The 22585-nt window shown below is 42.4% G+C and overlaps 1 protein-coding gene across 1 annotated transcript in view; it reads right to left on the reverse strand.

Moving 5' to 3' along the window:
- Positions 1-22585, reverse strand: part of LOC147724776 (ly6/PLAUR domain-containing protein 2-like) — a 63061-nt gene that overhangs the window by 7963 nt on the left and 32513 nt on the right. The window contains exon 2 of the mRNA XM_086967064.1: positions 7302-7421. Within this exon, the coding sequence (XP_086823190.1) occupies positions 7302-7421 (120 nt within the window). The remainder of the gene's footprint in view (positions 1-7301; positions 7422-22585) is intronic.

Genomic DNA, 22585 nt, shown 5'->3' on the forward strand with positions numbered 1-22585 from the left:
CAGCAGGCAGAGCAGCGGACCAAACCTGTAGATCTGTACATGTTGACAGAAGAGGCGTCGACGGACCGTCAACGGAGATATTGCATGCTTTGTCGACGGGGCTTTCAATGTTCACGATGTTGTCAATGGCGAGGTAAGTTTCGTCGACGAAGCCTTCGACGACGATGTTGTCTTCGTCGACGACGAAGCTGTTGATGATAGAATTCTCGTCGACGAGGTACTTGTCGACGATGATGGAATCTTCGACGACGATGTCGTATTCGACGACGATGGACTTCTCGTCGACAGTGTGGTCGTTGACGGCAAAACTTCTTTCGTCGACAAGGGACCCGGCGACGGGATGACTTTCGTCGATGAGCTTATCTTCGTCGACGATGCACTCGCCGACGATATCTTCTTTAACTTCGACAACGGAGGAACGTCGACGCTTGATTGTTGAATCTTGTCGACGAGATGGGTCTCACTGTAACCAAGACCGTTGACGTGGAGGAAATACTGTAGACGGGACCCGTCGACGGCTGTCTTTTTCTGAGGTAATTTTTTCTCTGACAGTCTTTTAGATGGCAAAGACTTAGCAGACTTTCTCTGGGCGTTTTAGGTACCGATTTAGAAGGTGGAGAAGCCTTTTTAGCGGTAGAAGAAGGCAAGCTAGAATCCTTAGCTTTTCTCAACACATTAGCCCCAGGAAAATATACCTCTTCCTCAATCTTTCTCTTTCTGGACGATATAGAAGACCCCGAAGCCAGACTTCCTACCTCAGATAAAGGGTCATCCCGGTCCTTAATCTTCTGCAACCATAGTAGAAGATGATCTTCCCTGTCTCTGAGGGTCTTCTGAGGAAAGGTCCTGCAGATCTTACAATCCTTTACCTCATGGTCTGGATATAGACAATAAATGAACTTTTTGTGGGGATATTCTTTAAAAAGCCTAAGCTTCCCACAAGACTCACATGGTCTGAAGAGAGATTTTGAAGAAGAGATTCCAAAATTAGGAGAAAAACCAGTCAGGTTGAGAAGTACTGAGCAGAGCTCAGGGAGACTCCCTTTCACACGACGTGCGGTAGAAAATCTGAGAGCCTGAGTCTCTGGGGAGAACAATCTGGTGGGCTCTGGCGTCTGATTGGCTATAGTTTGGTCTATGTTATGTTATGTTATGTTATGTTATTAGTCTTTTTGTATAGCGCAACGGTTACTCAAAAAGAGTGTCCCGGCGCTTTAGGTAAGGCGGACAGATTTCAGAATAACACAACACAGATAAAAGAGGAGAGGAATCAACAGAATAAAACAGAGCTACTGGCAGACCTATTGCGAGAACAACCAGGTTTTGAGACCTCTTCTAAAATCAAGAAGGGTAGTCGCCCCCCGCAAAGAGAGCGGTAAAGAATTCCACATCTGTGGAGCCAGAAGACTGAAGGAGCGACCCCCTAAGCGGGCCCTCTTCACGCGCGGAACAGCCGCCAAAAGAAGAGATTCCGACCTCAACGAGCGGGTAGGAAGGTAAAAGGTCAGTCTCTTTTGGAGATGTTTAGCTCCCACGGCATGGAGCGCTTTATAGGCAAGGGTCAGAGCCTTAAAGGCAATCCGTTTGCGGATGGGTAGCCAGTGTAGCGTCACCAACAACCCAGAGACGCTGGTACGTCTACTAAGGCCAAAGATGGCCCTAGCCGCCGCGTTCTGTACAACTTGCAGCCTCTGCAGCAGATACTCTGGCAGGCCCAGGTAAAGAATGTTGGCATAATCCAACCTGGAGCCTATCAGGGCCTGCACTGTCAACCTCTTGTGCTCCTCGGACAAGAGAGGCAGAGACTTCCGCAACATTTTTAAAAGGCCGAAGCAGGTACCGGTTACCCCCAGGATCTGGGCTTTCATCGTCAGCCCCTTGTCCATCTTCACCCTTCACCCCATCTATACAAAATGACTAGGATAGTCATGAGTGTGAACGTTTTTCTATTGTAGCTTAGGGCTACTTTACTTCCTGGTTGGTATTACCAAGGGGTTTGGTTCTCTTATATACAAATTATTGCTTTTTTATGTACCGTGGGACTCCCACTCCGACGACGGGGAATGATTCAGGCATTTGAGCCTATGAAAGACACCCCAATACTGGAGAAGGGGGAGTCCCAAAACACTTTTTCCCCATGCAATGTCTATTGGGATTCTGCAGGTTTTAGACACACAGCCTGAACCGCTGACCGGAATTCCACCAAATTTGGCAGAAAGCTAGAACTTGGTCGAGAAAGATCTCTTATTGTAATCTGGTGTACATCTGTTCAGTAGTTTGGGAGTTATTATGGAAAGACATTCATAGATATCTAGAAATGCCGATACTCCACTCATCCCGCAGGGTATCAGCAGGTACCCGTGGATCCAAATCCCAATGGAAAAAAACGCACCCACTCACACACCATACCCCTGCCACACAGCATGGAGTTGGGTACATGTGTGGAGGGTTGGCCTTAGGGCCTGGCTGTGGCCAGGCCCCTGTGGCCAACTCCTGCTGTGCACAGCCAAAGGCCATGGGCTGCAATGGTTGCATAAATGTCCTTTAATTATATATTACTTTATGTTAAAAAAGACATACAAATTCACTGGAAAAAACAAAGGTTACAGGGATATCATAGTTAGGTGCAAATTTTACCCACACAAAACCATAGAAATTTGACAGTTATAAACTGCTGTTTTTTTCAATGACTATAGATTTATAAACACAAGTATATTCACGGATCTGTAATTTCTCAAGCCGTTACTAGAGGTCACTCTTGAGTCAGATGCTAAATCTTCATCATTATTTCCCAGAACTGCATTTCCCAAAGGCGTTACTGAACCTCACTCTTAAGTTAGATGCAAAAACATTGACATTCTTTACGAAGCTGCAGTTCCACTAGTCAATACTAGGTGTCCTTCTTAAATCAAATGCACAAGCCTGAATATGCTTTCATGAAGCTGTACTTCCACAAGTTGTTACTAGTTGTCCCTCCTAAGTCAAATACATAAGTATTGGAATTCTAATGTAGAGCCACAGTTTTATTAGTTGTTACTAAGTGGCCCTCTCATGTCAAATGCAAAAGTATTGAAATTCTTTCATGAATGTGCAGTTCAACAAGCCATTACTATGTGTCCCTCTTAAGTAAAATGCAAAAACCTTTAAATTCTTACTTGAAGTCATTGTTCTACTAGTTATTACAAGGTGTCCCTCACAAGTCAAAAGCAAAAGCACGGAAATTCTTTTGTGAAGCTACAGTTCCACACATGGTTGCTAGATACCCCTTTGAGTCAAATGCAAAATCATAGAAATTCTTTCATGAAGCTGCAGTTCCACTTTGTGTTAATAAAGGTCCTGCTCAAGCCAGATGCATGTGATTCAAATAACCTGCACCAAGATGAGGGAGTGTGGTTTTAATATGTAAGTTTGCAAACACACTTTTCCGATTTTAATCATTTGTGCCTGTTTTCCATAGGCTTAATTACTTGACAATGCCTGTTCATAGCTGTATAAGCAGCCAGGCGATGGACTTTTGTCTGACGAGCTGAGTAGTAATACTCCCAAAATGGTATAACCATTAATGCACCAATAGATGTCTCTCTCTAGAGTCAGATACAAATGGATGAAATGTGAATACCAAACCTGAGGGAGGTTTGGTTTCACCCTAAAAATCTGCATACATTTCTACCTACTCTGATCATGTGTTCGTGTTTTCTGTAGGATACATACAAATACCAGAGCTGGTTTATAGTGAGGAATCAACATTGTAATTTACAATAAATGTCTTGAGGGCTATGGAAATAGTTGATGAAACCCTACTATACATATGGACTATCTGTCATTGGGAGGTGCAAGTGTCTAACAAATGCTACTCTTGGAAAACAATTTTTGAAGTGTATGTGTTCATGTGCAAGGCCAATAGCTGTATTGGACAGCTGCTGATCTATATAGCTTCTGTTGAGTCGGGAGGGAGTAAAGTTTGATTGACATGTCTTCAGACCAATCAGACCCCCTATATATGCATATATTTTTTTATTATATTTGTTTGAAAACATGCGGCTAGTAAAGCTACTAAAGCTGTCTTTTTAGGCCAGCCTAAAAAGAGACAAAAGCTGGAAGACCACTTTTTCAGCCATAAACATATCTCAGTTGGTGCTGCAGGGTCTGGCACTGAGTGTGAATTTCTCTCTAAGACCTAAAAAGAGACAATAAGCCATAAGACCATATTTCAGCTCAGTTGATGCTGCAGGTTGGGTTTCTAGTGACTGATATCTTGGAGATGGTTGTACTACACTTTACCCTGTCCAAACTGATTTTCATGACCTCCTCTACCATTTATCACACGTTCCTAATGTTCCTTTTTGTAAAAAATAGTATTTTGGCCCATTGACTACACTTCATCTGGCCCGAGCCGGAGAGTACGGCTGGAGCCGGAGATAATGGCCCGGGTGCAGAGAGTAGGGTTCGGGTGCGTAGATTCCGGCCCGACTGCAAACATAAAGATATGACCCGTAAATGACGTCTGTAAATACCAAAAGTCATAAAGGTATACAATTGTCTTAGTTTGCCTTTGTGAAGTCGGGCCACTGAATCCAATACAAAATGGAATGCAGTGCCCGTCTCGTAGTGCATGCTTTTTGTTGTTGTTGTTGAAATATAACAATATAACAATTGTGCATTAGCAGAGCAATAGGTCTGGATGAACACTTATAATGTCCCAAAAATTAGATCAATTGCATTGCAAATGCTTAATTGTAAGTGAATCTTCACCCAATCCTTCTCTCCTTTGAATCCTGTTGACAAACTATTATCGTTTCCACAGCCTCCTCCAACAGATGATACTTTACTTTTTGTCTGCTTATATCACCGGCATTCCATTCTGACAACCAAGAAAACTGACCTGAACTATTCAATATAGTGCAGACTTCAAAATAAAGTTTCTTAGCAAATGAACACTACTGCTATTTTTTAGCAATTAAACAGTAGACCTCTTAGCTCACAACTTTAGGGGGGAAAATGCTTACAAACCATTCAAACATCTTGCCTTTAATATTAACTTGTTTTTATTCAGCTCTCGTGCAATTCTCCCATTTCTGATCATTGTAAAATACATTTGTAACCAACTAACCCACTTCAGATAGCTGGATTACAAAACCTGCCTGGCAAGGTTTCAAGCTCCCCTGCTGGCTTAAGGATGGTGGTGGCTGGGACTGCCTCTTTTTCAGAAGAAAATGCCATCTAATTACCTTCTCTCTTCTCTGGCTTAATCTCTTTCTTCACTCCTTTCATTCCCTCCTCTCCTTTATCTCTCTCCCACTCTAAACGTCTTTTCTCTTCTTTCTTCCTCTTCTCTCACCTATTTACCGCATCGTCTCTCACATCCCTTCTGTCATTGCTTCATTTCTCTTTCTGCCCCTGTCTGTCCAAACACACCAAGGGAGGGTTTTTGGTTTTCTGTTTATTTAAATCTTATGTCTCTGGGAGTAGCGCCACAAAACTGGTAATTAGTGGAACTGAGTGCACAATATTAACATTCACTGTCAAAGCCAATATGTCTTGCGTGTTTTTTCAGTTCCATGCCAGTGTTAGGCCTTAACGAATGCTTGTTTTAAAAAATGAGACCTAGAGTCTTTGTCAGTGCATGTTATTGAGTATTTCTTTGGTGTTGTGCTTTTTGAATATTCTCTGTTTCTTTTTTGCCTTGGGCCATTGTTATTTCTGTGCTGCCTTGTTTGAGTTTTTGCTTTATTGTTATGCTTTTTGATTATTATTTCTGCTGATGGTATCTGGGTGACCTATACTTATTTTATCTCCTTCCTTTTCTTAACTGTTTTTGTGTGTCCCACATCTCGTTTGTATCCCTGTTGCTCCTTTTTTGTCTTGTCTCTGGTATTTGCATGACTTCTCACTAGTGCTCTGTGGTTCCCATCGAAGTGTATCATCAGGCACGCAGTGCAAACAACATTAATTTGGAACTTAACAAGCTTTAGCAAAGCCAACAGGTATGATTTTCCATGATTGAAAGAGTTTTTTAATTGATGGGCACATTTACATGTGTGTTCCAAGAGGTTGCATGGATGGGCAAGTCGGTGAAGGAGGAAGCTGAGCGGCTGGGTGAATATCAGTAGCAATACCTAATGTTGAAGGGTGAATTTGAGTGGATGCGCTGATGGTCAGGAGGTGGGTGATAAAAATTGCATGAATGTGTAAATATAAAGAAAATAGGTTTGTGTGTTTCCGGTGGTTGGAGCAGAGGACAGCTCTGTGTACATACCACCCTTGTTTTCATTCTATGAAGCTGCTAAGGGCATGGTTGACTGCCAGTGTGAGAGCCCCGGGGAGCCAAATAGCTACTGAGGAGAGTTCATTCACTACTTTTTCTCAAACTTTTCTCAAGGATGGGGGATGAACCTCCAGTAATTTCCTAAAAGGTTTTAATCGGCATTGTACATTTAAAGTGTTGTTCCACTGAAGTTGAGTGATTTCAAATTATAGCATGTATGAAGGCAGTGTATAATTTAAACCCCTGGAGGGCTTTTCCATTGGCTTAACTTTTAGGGACACGTTTTCTTTAGGATTCTTTCCAGTGAATTCTTTCTCTTCCCCTGCACTTTCAAGAAAATTGGCTAAAATCTCATGAGTGATGTTGGCATTGACCTTTCACTATAGAAAATCATTTTCGTTTTGCCCAACCAGAATCCAATGGATCTCTTTCGCCATCTCATTTTTAAAGTATTTACAATGTAAGGTTTTACCAATGGTGTGAGCCTTGATGACTTCATCAACCAATACAGTAAAGAGGCAGAGGTGTGTTACAGGTAGAAAACACTTAGAAGGCCTGGTTGTGTGCTTGGTTTGAGGGTCATTTTGCAAGCTAACCAGTTAGAGTATTGGGCACATTTTTTATATGTTTCTAATGTTTTCTTCACACTTGTGCTTTAAAATGCTACATTTGGATCCCGTTTTTGCAACAATGTGCACTAAATATGTGGTGTAAAAGCCACCATTTGAATCAATTTATTGCAAAATTTTCTTGCAGGGGAAAACCCCCTGCACCCTCCTTTTGCAGTTCAGGCTCACTCGCTTCGCTCGCTCACTCTTTGTACTAGGTTACAATTTTTTGCCCTACCACTTTAAAAATCTACCAGCCGCCGCTGCCCACTCCAAAGTTTGAAGACCACTGCATGGAATCATTCCCACGTCACCATAGCTTTCTTTCTTTTGTTGCATTTTTGCACTCTGTTGTACTGTTATGCAATTTCTGCAATAAGTAATCAGTTGTTCTGTCTCCTCTTCTTGATTATAACAGAAAATCTTACCAATTTCATCTGAATAAAGCTTGGTCTGACACCACTGGAACTGCCCGGTGCAGTTTCTTATCTCGGTGCATTCTGCAGCAAGCATTTGCATAGGGCAGTAGTAGCAGAGGAGAGCATCAACTGCAAGAGAAAAACATGGAATTTGTCATGGGTTTGCACATCTATAGAGGAATGTATATCAGGTGATTACAATTAAAATGTGAGAGATTGTGTTGCAAACAGGACCTAAATGTGTCCCAGTAAACAATGGAATAATTTGTGCTGTAGCACTTTGGTGTCTTTCATGCAGTTCAGGTAATTCTACAGATAGAACCGAATAATTATAAAGGTAAAATCCAATTGTAGTAGAATATACATACAACAATACAGCCAAACTCCACCCTTTCTTTTCCACAATATCTTAGAATCAAGACTAGAACTATTTGTATTTAATATAGCCTTTTAGCCTGCTTCCGAGGGCTATACTGGTTGTTAAATGCACTGAACCCGAGTTGTAGGTCTGAGTCACAGGTGAGGGACGATACCAAGAATGAGGGCCTTTAAAAATCTGTATAGCCTGAGGCTGAAGGGCTATGAGGCTATTGGAACATTCCACCCAGTAAGGGTAGAATGTTCTAAATTAAAAAGGGAGAAACATGAAGGCAAACATTAAAATGCTGGAGTTCCAGGCCTATGACAGCCATTATAAGCCCAGAGCTACTACATTGTCTTCAATGGAGTTCTCAACATTCCAATGTTCTAATATAGCCTTATAACCTGTTGCAGAGGGCTATAATAGTTGTTAAGGGCTCTGAACCATAGTTATAGCCCAGAGCTAGAGCTGTAAAGCTCTGTAAGGCTATTAGAACATTCCACCCACTAAGGGTATAATGTTCTAAATTAAAAAGGGGGAAACATAAAGACAAATATTCATATGTTGGAGCTCTGGGTTTATACCAGCCTTTATAAGCCTGGAGCAACTCTAAACATTCCACTGTTCTAATATTAGTAAGTGCATACACGCTGAAACTTCTTGGCACTAAAAAGAAAACTGAAAAGAAAAAGAAAAATACAAGATGAGATGTCTAGACCGCGTAGAAAAAAAAGGTGCGAGGGTGCTTCAGTAACAGAGAGTACTACTGCTTAAATAAGTACGTTTTTGAGGGGGGAGTAGTTGGGAGTTTGTTTGGATTTCATCCGGGAGTTTATACCATTCTCTGGTGGCATATACTAAGAAGGCTCTGTCCCCAGAGAGGTTGGCCTGGGTTTTTGAGATGGCAAGTATCCATTGCCTCTTGATCTCTTGATACTTGTAGTACTTTCATCAGTAGTTCAGTCAGTTCAAATACCTGATATTCATTCATATCACCAAGTGGACAACATTAGGGTGTTTATCATATCACTTTTTTCAGCTGTAGATGTGCTATTTTGAAGCAATGGCTCATTTATATTTCACGTTAACCATACTGATGTGAAAGCTAAAGGTATAGAAGGAATCCATGGTTCATTGTACAATAAGATAGTGTTTGGCTCTTTCACGTATAACTGGCACTCTAAGCACACACAATACCTTTACATCTCATATCATATATACAACATACAAAGACAAGCATCTTGGGCCACATGTACATAGGTTTAATTTTGCCATTACCTAATAGTGAACTTTTGTGATTCGCTATTAGGTAATTGCAAACACCTATGTACTAAAGTGTCTTTGAAACATTTTGCGATTCTTAATGGGAGGCCTCCATTGATATTTATGAGGTAGGTCACAATTTGCAACCCATTCCGAATCACCAAAAACACAGGGATGGTAGCCTGCAGGGGACAGCAGACCACTATGTCAGTGTTTGCTTTTAAGTAAAGCAGGGCTTTTCTTTTAAATGCAGCTCATTTTCTTTAAAGGAAAGTGGGATGAGTTTCAAAAACAAAAACAAAAAGTTTTGTTCCTGTATGCGAATGAGTTACCACCAACTTCAAGCTAGTGATAAAATGCTAATATTTTACATGCTAAACCTAATGTGTATAAATCTCTTTGTCTACCAACTGGCTGTCTTACTCATGCGTCTGATACATTTGTAACTTATTTGTGTACTGTTGGTTGCTCCAACTACACATAATTACTGAATTATGCTGCCCTTTGATATCATAGAACATATTTTCGTGGCTCCATATTCTATGAAGGTGACAAGAAATTCCCTACTTTCTTACTGGTTATCCATTCTATCTATGTGAAACAATGCTGCTAAGCTCTATGACCCAAGAACCAATCCAGATGTGGAACCCGAACTGGAATCTTCCTAATGAGCCCGCACAAGGTTTTCTCATATAGACTGTGTTGCCTTTCAAATAAATGCCCTTGATGTAACACTACATGCCTGGTATGCTGTATGGTGCATATAATCAGATCCTGTCTTCTGACTCCATGATCTCTTTATGATTGAGTGAGGCAACATAATGCGGGTATGTCACTATATTAAGTGACAAAATATTGCAGTTAAATACCATTGCACCCACAATATGCTTGAAGATACCTAGATGCACTTTGTTTCATAATAGTGTTGTAGTTGATATTCTAGATACAATATTTTTGCAGCATAATTGTAACATGTTATAATCATAGAAGACTGACCAGGACAATTCAACTTCATGTTTAATGATACATACCCACCACCCCACAGCTTATCAAGTCCTTTAATTTAACAATTCTTTATTGAGTTCTGTACAAACTTTCACATGCAATATTCAAGCTTAGCTTCCCTTCACTCCTTCCCAACTGTTGCTTCACATACTCATTGCACATTCCACATTTCATATTGCCTAACATTAAAACTCACCAGTTAAATAATGGCCGGGTCTCATTGAAATGTATCAGGAAAAAGTTCCACATCTGCGTAGCCCTGGGATCTTCTCCAAGTAAAAGCAATAAGATCTGATACTCTACTAACATTGCTGAGCCTTCTCCTAGAACTGGAGCTTCCCTCTAGAAGATCCCTGCTTAGACCCCAAGTTCACTCCAGTTTCATGACTTGTAGTGGCCCAGCAAGACCACATTGATACAATTTACACATTTAACACAAGCCTGCCAAATCCTGAATCGTAGTAGTTTCAACAATGGTTCCTTCGGGTATACAAACAATTGCTTTAAATCATACGCGCGTCTACAACAGTAGTCAAAACATAACTTCATTAATTATTATGCTACGTTAATTATCTTTAGAGTGCAAAACCAAACACAGGAAAGGGTCAGGGTGATTTTAATTAATCAGTTATTTTTTCATTTTTTGTTTCTGACTGACACCTTAGATATAGGCATAAAAAAACGTTTTACTTTTTCACAAAATACAAGGTACCGTGCAACAATTCAGATCAGTGTAGCAAAGAGACATAACGCCTCATTCAAAATGAGTGAAAGATTATTGGCCTTTGAAAAGGTGGTGTTAGAAGACGTCATGCAATCACTAGGAGAACGGAGATATATAAAATACAACACAAGTAAAGAAGAAAAAGACGCACTCTATGATCTGTCACGTAATGAAGCCATAGTGATAAAAGCAGTGGATAAAGGGGGAGCAATTGTGGTACAAAATACACAAGACTACATTGACGAGATTAACGGGCAACTCCAAGTGCAAGACAGCTACAGTAAAATAAAAGGAGATCCGACCCTTGAAATAAAGACACTGATTGAGACAGTAACCAGATATGGAATGGATATGGGCTTTCTAAGCCAATATGAACATGATTTCCTCAACCAACGGGAACCGAGGATTCCAACAATATATGCTCTACCTAAGGTGCATAAGGGACTTGAAAAAACCCCGTTAGGCCCATGGTATCGGGTTGTGGCTTGAAGGAACCATTGTTGAAACTACTACTGTATCGCCCAGGTTCTTAGGGATACTGGGTTACCCCGTAAGAATTATTCCAATCCTGAATCCTGGCAAGACACCAATCAACTGCCAACCAACCACTAAAAACCCGTTTCCTGGAACATTGCTTTACTGCATCAGGGGAAAGTCAAATTCATGGTGCAGAACTTTGCAAAGAAAACCAAGATTCCTTAAAGAGTGTGGATTTTGTTATTATTCATTGCATTTATGGAAATCTCACCATATATTGTCCCTCTTCCTCAGCTTTCAGTAGGAAAAATGCAGAAGCATCACAAAGGAAGGAGGAACGAGTGAAGCCAAGTTGAGTGAGGGAGCTATCATCCTAAACTAATAACAGGACAGGCAATATTTGAGGTACAAATTCATTTTAATGCAAGCACAACCGAGTTGATTTCAAGGCTGATTGAGAGGGGCCATCAAGTGGGTAATCTTGGCAGGAAACCTGCAAAGCTCACATTACTGAGCCATGAGTGGGAGGTTCTACTTTATGCCCAGAGCTGACAGTTGCAGGCGTGTGTGATTTTAGGGATACTGATATACGAAGAGCAGAAAGCAGCTGGGTGCATGGAGGAGCAATGACCCCACCTAAATAGAAGAGGGGTCTGATAATTCAAGTCACATCATGGGAAAACATAGAAAGAATACCCAAAGCCAAACATTACCATTCTACAAAATACCAATTAACTTGTAAGTTTAATTGGTGAACCCATCATTAAATTCATTTTTACCAGACTCAGCAGTACTGTACCAGTTAGAACTATAAATACAACAGTTATAATTCTTCTCTGGGTCTAATGAAGTCATTCAGATTGAAGGGGCAAATTATCAAGAACGGCGTTAAAATAAAATGGACTTGATAATATATGCCCTTGTGAATTCCCGTAGAAGCCATTGTTCTGGTGTGAACCTGGGCTTCTATGGAAATTCACAAGGCCATATTATCAAGCCCAAATCTCCAAACATGTTTAGAAGCTTTGGTAAGACTGAGGAGCCTAGTAAGCAAGTCTTTATAACCCTGGGAACCAATCCACCTGCCAACTTTGATAAGCATCTTAGCACCCTCCAGCCCCCACCCCCTTAGTGCTCTAATACTGGGAAGAGCAACACCATGTGAATATAGTTTGCTTCAGGTGCCTTATAACGGGGGCAGCTCATGAATGCTCCTGGGCACATATGCCCTATCTGTTTGGGGGTCAGGTATGTTTGGTGAAGGTGGTTAAATTGTGTTAATCTCAGTCTGGAATTTCTGGAGACATGTTTCACATGACCAAGGCACCATACCCACCTGATAGGAGTCAGTTCATGTACTATGTGTCCCTCTCACCATTCCTTCAATCCATCCGGTTGTGTCTCAAATGTCTGTGAGTGAACACATCCTGCATAAGCGTTGAGGTATCTGGAGTTGCCTGCCCACTAGGTCAGCTGACAGTCTCCTGCTGTATCAGGGTATTGTACAATAAAAATTGACCTGCACCCATGTTGTATATTTCCAGAAGGTCCTTGAAAGAGCTCAATTTCCCCTCAGTGATAAATCAACCCAGCTGCCAAACCCTGCTTCTCTTCATGTTCACACATCATAGATCTAGACCAGCCTAGCATTCCCCTACAGTGACCACAGTGCAAGATCCGGTGCATATGGACAAGGAGGGGGGAAACTGCTATCCTCCAGCACCATTTTGCCACCTTTAGCAATGCGTGGTCCCCTGTGCTCCCACTGTCTGTGTTTAGTAACCAATCAAGTATGAGAAATCCTCCCAAATATGCCACTATGTCTAGTGCCATGTTGTCTCGCATCACACCCAACCACACCCTAGACCATTGAAGCTGCATGGCCGCATATTATAGCTCATGTGTCAGGGGAAGCCACTATTCCACGCTGCCAAGAGTTCAGAAGAGTAAAAGGCAGCAATCCTGCAGATAGCCTCCACCCTTCCAAACCTGCATCCCCAGCAGTCCATTCAGTATTAATAACATATTGGGCAATCCTGGCTCTGGCCCTAAGATTCCCATTCCTGGCAGAGACTGAGAAACTCACCCCATCCAAACAATAGGCACGTCAGAACTGTGCACTAAACTAGTCCATTTTGAGAAGTGAAAGAAGGCAGTCCTGTCGGTGGTCAAAGGTTGCAGAGCTCCCCCAGGGCCACCCCATCAGCACAACAAACACTCTTCCAAAATCAAGACGATCAGGCCATACATGCAAGCGGCAGCCTCAGTTGCCTTGGTAAATCACCAATGGTAAGCCCATGGGGGTCAATTCACCAAAATCCCTGGAGTAGGGATAGTTAAACAACAAAACAGGAGTGCCAATACTGATACTCTATTTGATACCTTATTTTATCAACCAAAAGAAGTCGCCTGATCAAAAATGGGAGATGCTATTCAATAGCTGTTTTATTATACAAAATGAAATTTAGAAAGTACATTTATTTTAACTTTCGATATGTACTGTCAAAGGACAGAGCATTTTCTATACAAAATGAAGAAAGAAATGAAGAAATTGGACACAAGACAGGGCAATAAAATCAACCATACATTCATAAGTCAATCATATCACAGTCATACCACAAACATGCACACATTCATACTGCAATACTTAACCTAAATTGAATAAAGAATAAAGCGATAGGTTAAGTATTAGGTCTGCTGTATAAATAAAATTATAAGGATTTACAGTGATTTATACAATACACTCATTAATTTGCATTTGAATCCAGTGAATTATAGAAATTAGACAAGGAATGGGTGTATAATTTGTGGCACCTAGTGTGGCAACAGATCAACACTAGGGCAGTGGACAAGGGGGAGCAGACGCTGGACAAAAGGAGGCCTACGCGTTTCAAATCCCTAGGATTTTGGAGGGATTCTCATCAGGGCCAGATCACTCTGAAAAAGAAAAGAAAAGAGAACCTATTTACACAGTTTTTAAAAAAAAGAGGGGGCAGAACTACAGCGAGCACTACAACACACAGAATGACCTCTGCTTACCAAAAGGGAACATGTATCCAATGGAGCAGATCGAAGAGTGGAAAAATAGGAGTCACCTATAAACATAAATCCAAAGACACGAAAGAGAAAACAGGAAAGGATATGTCAGCTCCTGTGTGTATTATCAGATGCCATGTCAACTAATACAGTGTGCAAATGTTTTTAAAAACAGATACCTCTGAGATGGATGATATTGTGTCCTAGATCGTAGATTGGGCAGGGGGATGGCTGACCTGCAAAAAGGTACACTTCATTAGTGCAAGACCGTGGTGGGGCCGAGCGCTTTTGAAGAGGCAAACAGAGAGACCTCTTACCCGAAGTTCGAGTCGTCCGCGCTGAGAAGAGAGATCGTTTTTCTTGCTTGGTTGCTAAGTAGGTCAAGGGCGATTTCCTGGTATCCAGGCTAGAAAGAAGGTGGACGGAATATTAGTATCGGGAACGACGCGGAGATTTTGAAGAATGCGGGTGAAAGACCTGAATCGGCTTACCGGGATCGGTAGTCTATGTCAGCGTGACATGATCCAACAGCGTTTCAGGTGGCACTGCTTCCTAGCGCATGCGCTGAGCATGTCGATTGGGAATACGAGATCTTCATTAAGAGCGGAGTGCTGATTACTTGGGCATGCGCATGGAAGGTAACTAGTGTCCAACGTTGCGCGATAGGTGAACAGAGGTGGAACTACGTGCGCTATAGATCCACAGGGTCAATTATGATATTGGTCCCTATATTGGAAAGGAATGCTGCTTGGTTGGGCAGTTGTCCTGGTGGTCAATAGTAATCAAGTCAGATAATACATTACTCAAAAAGGGGGGTGGTCTGTTCTGAGGCTAAAGGTGATATAAAAGTGCGTGTGCACTTTGGATGTATTAATATAGAGGCAACTGATTATATAATGGATTTTATGCAGGTATGGGTGAACTTACAGTGATGGAAATAATACTGGGATCCTAAAGTTTGTATATTTCGGATAATTCATTTAGTCCCCTTACGGCTGTATCGAACTTCACAATTAGATATGCTTCACGTTTAGAGAGTTTCTGGTCCAAGTCCCAGCCACGTGGGTCTTTTTCCACGCGGGAAATGACGGTCCATTTGAGGTCATTTATGCGATGTTTGCAACGGATCCAATGATTAACCAAAGGTGCATTTTCTACTTGATTTTTTATTCTTGATTTGTGTTGGGCAATTCTATGGCGGATTTCTTGGTTAGTCTTTCCGATGTACAGGAGTCCACATGGACATAACACTCCATACACTACGAACTTAGACGTACAGTTGCTAAAGGTCTCATGTTTCCACGAGATGCCATGATGTTGAAATAACTCCCTCTATGGTCAGTTCACAACACAAGCATGTACCACATTTGTGGTGGCCGACAATGGGGGCCAGTCCCATCATTCGTCTCAAGGATGGTTGTTCTTCTTTTTTCATAGCTGCTCTTAGTACATGATTTGCAATACTGTTCTCTTTTTTGAACGCGAACAGCGGTGGTGCATGTAAACTTTCATCCAAGTTTTTTATTAGGTGCCAATTTTGACCAATGATTTTTTTAAGGTTATTGGCATTGGGACAGTAGGTGGTTACACAAACCTGTCGTTTAAGCTTGGATTTGGTTTTTCAGACTTTCTCTGTGTATCCATCTCACCCTTTTCATTGAATTGCGGACCAGTTTTTTTGGGTAACCGCGGTCACACAATTTGGACACTAGGGGGTCCATTATGATGGCGGGCGGATTGCCCCCACCAGGCTGGCGGTGGCCACCGCCAGCCTGGCGGGGGCAATCCACCCGCCATCATCCCTCGTTTCCCCCCCGCCATATTAGTATGGCGGGGGGGACCTCGGCGGACGGAAAGACCGTCCGCCGCTTTTCCGCCCGGTCGCCTTGCGGCCAGGGCGGAAACGGAATAATATGGTGGCGGTGTCTATCAGACACCGCCAGCCATATTATTATGGGTATTTTACAATGCCTTTCCGTGGCGGCAATTCCGCCACGGAAAGGCAGGCGGACTTCACTCTGGGGGCCCCCTGCAGGCCCCCAGAGTGAAGCACAGTAGGGGGTGCACACGGGGGGTACCTATGGTACCCCCCTGCATTTGCATAATGAAAGCGGCAGGCACCGCGTGGTGCCTGCCGCTTTCATTATGCAAATGCTGCAATGCATTTTTAGCATTGTGGTGGGCAGTGCAGAGAGCACCGCCCGCCACAATGCTAAAAGTACAGAATGTGCCCGCCACTGTGGCGGGCACATCCTAATGCCATCCCCGGGACCCCCGCCCTTCAGGCAGACGGTCCCGTTTACTGCTAGGGTGGCAGGCAGGCAAAGCCCGCCGGCCATCCTAATGAGGCCCTAGATTTTCTGAGTTGAATTTGTAGTCTTCAGTGGAAGAGCAGTTTCTACGGATACGTAGAAATTGGCCGAATGGCAAATTTTCTTTTAGGCTCCTCGAATGATTGCTGGAGAATAGTAATGCTTTATTGCGATGGTGGGCTTGGTAAATAGTGATGTTGCCAATTTACCATCAGATGGAAAAACTTCCAGATCCAGGAACGAAATTTTAGTCGCTGAGTGTGATATGCTGAATTATATGTCTATCGTTCTAGTGTTGAGCCAATTGAAGAAAGATGTTAAATTTTCTTCAACACCAGTCTAAATCATAAAGACGTTGTCTATGAAGCGCCACCATGTGGCTATGTATTCACTGAAAGGGTTGTTATTGTGAACATAGGTGTCTTCATAGAGCGACATAAAAAGTACCGCCAGCTCTGGGGCAAAGGGACACCCCATGGCAACTCCTTTGACTTGGAGATAGAATTCATTTCCAAAACAAAAGTAATTTCTTTTTAAGGCAAAAGTCGCTAAATCCACTAAGAATTTAGTTGGCACCCAAACTGGTCTAGGTCTTGAGTCCAGAAAATGTTGCAATACTGCCACAGCTTCATCTTGGGGTATTTGTGTGTAGAATTGTGTAACATCTAGGGTGACTAACAGGTCATTGTCCTTGGTGAATTTAGCCATTTCCAACTTATTGATGAAATCAGTCGTATCTTGTAAGTACGAAGAACCACAGTCCATACATTTTTTAAGAAGCAATCGACGTATTTGGCTATTGGCTCAAGTAGTGAGTCACATCCTGCCACAATTGGCCTACCCGGTGGCTTAGTGAGGTGTTTATGGACCTTCGGTAGTACATAGAACATGGGTATCTTGGGGTGTTTGTTTTGTAGATATTCCAGTTCTTTTGGACCTAGGAAACCTTCATCAAATCCTTCCTGGAGTATAGGAAATAAGAGGTTTTGAACTTCTAGTGTGGGGTCCTTTGCAATTTTACGGTAGCAAGTCCGATCGTCTAACTGTCTCCTAACTTCGGCGGTATAATTGTTGGTGTCCCAAATGACGATTGAGCCGCCCTTGTCAGCTTGTTTGATTGTTACTGTGTTGCCATTTCTTAAAGTTGTTAAGGCATTGGTTTCTTCTTTCGAAGTGTTGAATTTTACGAACTTTTTTTGTTTCTCCATCTTGGAGATGGCTGAGAGGACTGTCCTTTCAAATGTTAGGATTTCCTTAGGTACTTTGTTGCCTGGAGGACAAAAGGTAGATTTTTTGCGAAGTCCTGTCACTTCAGATGGTATTGGAGTGGGATTGTTTGAAAAGAACATAGTGAGGCATAGTTTACGGCAGAACTCTATGAATTCAGTCTTCATTTTTACAAAATCGGTTCTTTTTGACGGGACAAAGGATAGTCCTTTGGATAAGATACTTTCTTCAGCCGCCGTTAGTATTCTGTTTGAGAGATTGAAAATTGGGGATACCGCTAGTTTTTGTAATGTTGGCGGCGGGTGGTCATAGGGATAGTGACATCACACACCATTTGACCTTTACTTTAAATCACACAAACATGCTTAAACATTCACACACAATTACACACTCTCAGATAAACACACTCACCTACAAGCATGCATACAATTAAAAGTATTTTTACTTACCTTAGCTGTGAGATAGGGTAATATTCTAGCGAATTAGACACCCTTTGTCATTACACTTATAAAGAATAATTTTATTCACTATTTGTGTAATATAACATTTGAAAGAAAACCATGAAAATGGAGCTCCAAACGACATTGATTAGGGTGAGCTGCTCCTGTGATCCAGGCAAAGATTCTTCCACCTCTGAGGCCAGGGGTTGCAAAGGCAGTGAGTCCCAGATATTGCTAGAGACTAGAAGGGTACGCAGCTGTGACGTGACCCCTGGGGACCCCTAAATGACGTCCATTGAGAACCCAGGGCAAAGCAAAAACCTATGGGTTGTCATGCCCATATGAAAAGATCCTCTGTCACTAGGTCATAAGCCACATTAAGGCCCATTAGGGGGGCCCTAGTTCCTGGTTGGGAGCAGTGAGAGAAGCGGTGGGGTTATTTAGAAAGGAAGCTGCGAATCCCACTGTGGTAAATATGGAATGGATATGGGCTTTCTAAGCCAATATGAACATGATTTCCTCAACCAACGGGAACCGAGGATTCCAACAATATATGCTCTACCTAAGGTGCATAAGGGACTTGAAAAAACCCCGTTAGGCCCATGGTATCGGGTTGTGGCTTGAAGGAACCATTGTTGAAACTACTACTGTATCGCCCAGGTTCTTAGGGATACTGGGTTACCCCGTAAGAATTATTCCAATCCTGAATCCTGGCAAGACACCAATCAACTGCCAACCAACCACTAAAAACCCGTTTCCTGGAACATTGCTTTACTGCATCAGGGGAAAGTCAAATTCATGGTGCAGAACTTTGCAAAGAAAACCAAGATTCCTTAAAGAGTGTGGATTTTGTTATTATTCATTGCATTTATGGAAATCTCACCATATATTGTCCCTCTTCCTCAGCTTTCAGTAGGAAAAATGCAGAAGCATCACAAAGGAAGGAGGAACGAGTGAAGCCAAGTTGAGTGAGGGAGCTATCATCCTAAACTAATAACAGGACAGGCAATATTTGAGGTACAAATTCATTTTAATGCAAGCACAACCGAGTTGATTTCAAGGCTGATTGAGAGGGGCCATCAAGTGGGTAATCTTGGCAGGAAACCTGCAAAGCTCACATTACTGAGCCATGAGTGGGAGGTTCTACTTTATGCCCAGAGCTGACAGTTGCAGGCGTGTGTGATTTTAGGGATACTGATATACGAAGAGCAGAAAGCAGCTGGGTGCATGGAGGAGCAATGACCCCACCTAAATAGAAGAGGGGTCTGATAATTCAAGTCACATCATGGGAAAACATAGAAAGAATACCCAAAGCCAAACATTACCATTCTACAAAATACCAATTAACTTGTAAGTTTAATTGGTGAACCCATCATTAAATTCATTTTTACCAGACTCAGCAGTACTGTACCAGTTAGAACTATAAATACAACAGTTATAATTCTTCTCTGGGTCTAATGAAGTCATTCAGATTGAAGGGGCAAATTATCAAGAACGGCGTTAAAATAAAATGGACTTGATAATATATGCCCTTGTGAATTCCCGTAGAAGCCATTGTTCTGGTGTGAACCTGGGCTTCTATGGAAATTCACAAGGCCATATTATCAAGCCCAAATCTCCAAACATGTTTAGAAGCTTTGGTAAGACTGAGGAGCCTAGTAAGCAAGTCTTTATAACCCTGGGAACCAATCCACCTGCCAACTTTGATAAGCATCTTAGCACCCTCCAGCCCCCACCCCCTTAGTGCTCTAATACTGGGAAGAGCAACACCATGTGAATATAGTTTGCTTCAGATGCCTTATAACGGGGGCAGCTCATGAATGCTCCTGGGCACATATGCCCTATCTGTTTGGGGGTCAGGTATGTTTGGTGAAGGTGGTTAAATTGTGTTAATCTCAGTCTGGAATTTCTGGAGACATGTTTCACATGACCAAGGCACCATACCCACCTGATAGGAGTCAGTTCATGTACTATGTGTCCCTCTCACCATTCCTTCAATCCATCCGGTTGTGTCTCAAATGTCTGTGAGTGAACACATCCTGCATAAGCGTTGAGGTATCTGGAGTTGCCTGCCCACTAGGTCAGCTGACAGTCTCCTGCTGTATCAGGGTATTGTACAATAAAAATTGACCTGCACCCATGTTGTATATTTCCAGAAGGTCCTTGAAAGAGCTCAATTTCCCCTCAGTGATAAATCAACCCAGCTGCCAAACCCTGCTTCTCTTCATGTTCACACATCATAGATCTAGACCAGCCTAGCATTCCCCTACAGTGACCACAGTGCAAGATCCGGTGCATATGGACAAGGAGGGGGGAAACTGCTATCCTCCAGCACCATTTTGCCACCTTTAGCAATGCGTGGTCCCCTGTGCTCCCACTGTCTGTGTTTAGTAACCAATCAAGTATGAGAAATCCTCCCAAATATGCCACTATGTCTAGTGCCATGTTGTCTCGCATCACACCCAACCACACCCTAGACCATTGAAGCTGCATGGCCGCATATTATAGCTCATGTGTCAGGGGAAGCCACTATTCCACGCTGCCAAGAGTTCAGAAGAGTAAAAGGCAGCAATCCTGCAGATAGCCTCCACCCTTCCAAACCTGCATCCCCAGCAGTCCATTCAGTATTAATAACATATTGGGCAATCCTGGCTCTGGCCCTAAGATTCCCATTCCTGGCAGAGACTGAGAAACTCACCCCATCCAAACAATAGGCACGTCAGAACTGTGCACTAAACTAGTCCATTTTGAGAAGTGAAAGAAGGCAGTCCTGTCGGTGGTCAAAGGTTGCAGAGCTCCCCCAGGGCCACCCCATCAGCACAACAAACACTCTTCCAAAATCAAGACGATCAGGCCATACATGCAAGCGGCAGCCTCAGTTGCCTTGGTAAATCACCAATGGTAAGCCCATGGGGGTCAATTCACCAAAATCCCTGGAGTAGGGATAGTTAAACAACAAAACAGGAGTGCCAATACTGATACTCTATTTGATACCTTATTTTATCAACCAAAAGAAGTCGCCTGATCAAAAATGGGAGATGCTATTCAATAGCTGTTTTATTATACAAAATGAAATTTAGAAAGTACATTTATTTTAACTTTCGATATGTACTGTCAAAGGACAGAGCATTTTCTATACAAAATGAAGAAAGAAATGAAGAAATTGGACACAAGACAGGGCAATAAAATCAACCATACATTCATAAGTCAATCATATCACAGTCATACCACAAACATGCACACATTCATACTGCAATACTTAACCTAAATTGAATAAAGAATAAAGCGATAGGTTAAGTATTAGGTCTGCTGTATAAATAAAATTATAAGGATTTACAGTGATTTATACAATACACTCATTAATTTGCATTTGAATCCAGTGAATTATAGAAATTAGACAAGGAATGGGTGTATAATTTGTGGCACCTAGTGTGGCAACAGATCAACACTAGGGCAGTGGACAAGGGGGAGCAGACGCTGGACAAAAGGAGGCCTACGCGTTTCAAATCCCTAGGATTTTGGAGGGATTCTCATCAGGGCCAGATCACTCTGAAAAAGAAAAGAAAAGAGAACCTATTTACACAGTTTTTAAAAAAAAGAGGGGGCAGAACTACAGCGAGCACTACAACACACAGAATGACCTCTGCTTACCAAAAGGGAACATGTATCCAATGGAGCAGATCGAAGAGTGGAAAAATAGGAGTCACCTATAAACATAAATCCAAAGACACGAAAGAGAAAACAGGAAAGGATATGTCAGCTCCTGTGTGTATTATCAGATGCCATGTCAACTAATACAGTGTGCAAATGTTTTTAAAAACAGATACCTCTGAGATGGATGATATTGTGTCCTAGATCGTAGATTGGGCAGGGGGATGGCTGACCTGCAAAAAGGTACACTTCATTAGTGCAAGACCGTGGTGGGGCCGAGCGCTTTTGAAGAGGCAAACAGAGAGACCTCTTACCCGAAGTTCGAGTCGTCCGCGCTGAGAAGAGAGATCGTTTTTCTTGCTTGGTTGCTAAGTAGGTCAAGGGCGATTTCCTGGTATCCAGGCTAGAAAGAAGGTGGACGGAATATTAGTATCGGGAACGACGCGGAGATTTTGAAGAATGCGGGTGAAAGACCTGAATCGGCTTACCGGGATCGGTAGTCTATGTCAGCGTGACATGATCCAACAGCGTTTCAGGTGGCACTGCTTCCTAGCGCATGCGCTGAGCATGTCGATTGGGAATACGAGATCTTCATTAAGAGCGGAGTGCTGATTACTTGGGCATGCGCATGGAAGGTAACTAGTGTCCAACGTTGCGCGATAGGTGAACAGAGGTGGAACTACGTGCGCTATAGATCCACAGGGTCAATTATGATATTGGTCCCTATATTGGAAAGGAATGCTGCTTGGTTGGGCAGTTGTCCTGGTGGTCAATAGTAATCAAGTCAGATAATACAT

The sequence above is a fragment of the Lissotriton vulgaris genome, chromosome 4_1 (genome assembly GCF_964263255.1).
Source record: "Lissotriton vulgaris chromosome 4_1, aLisVul1.2, whole genome shotgun sequence".
Lineage (NCBI taxonomy): Eukaryota > Metazoa > Chordata > Amphibia > Caudata > Salamandridae > Lissotriton > Lissotriton vulgaris.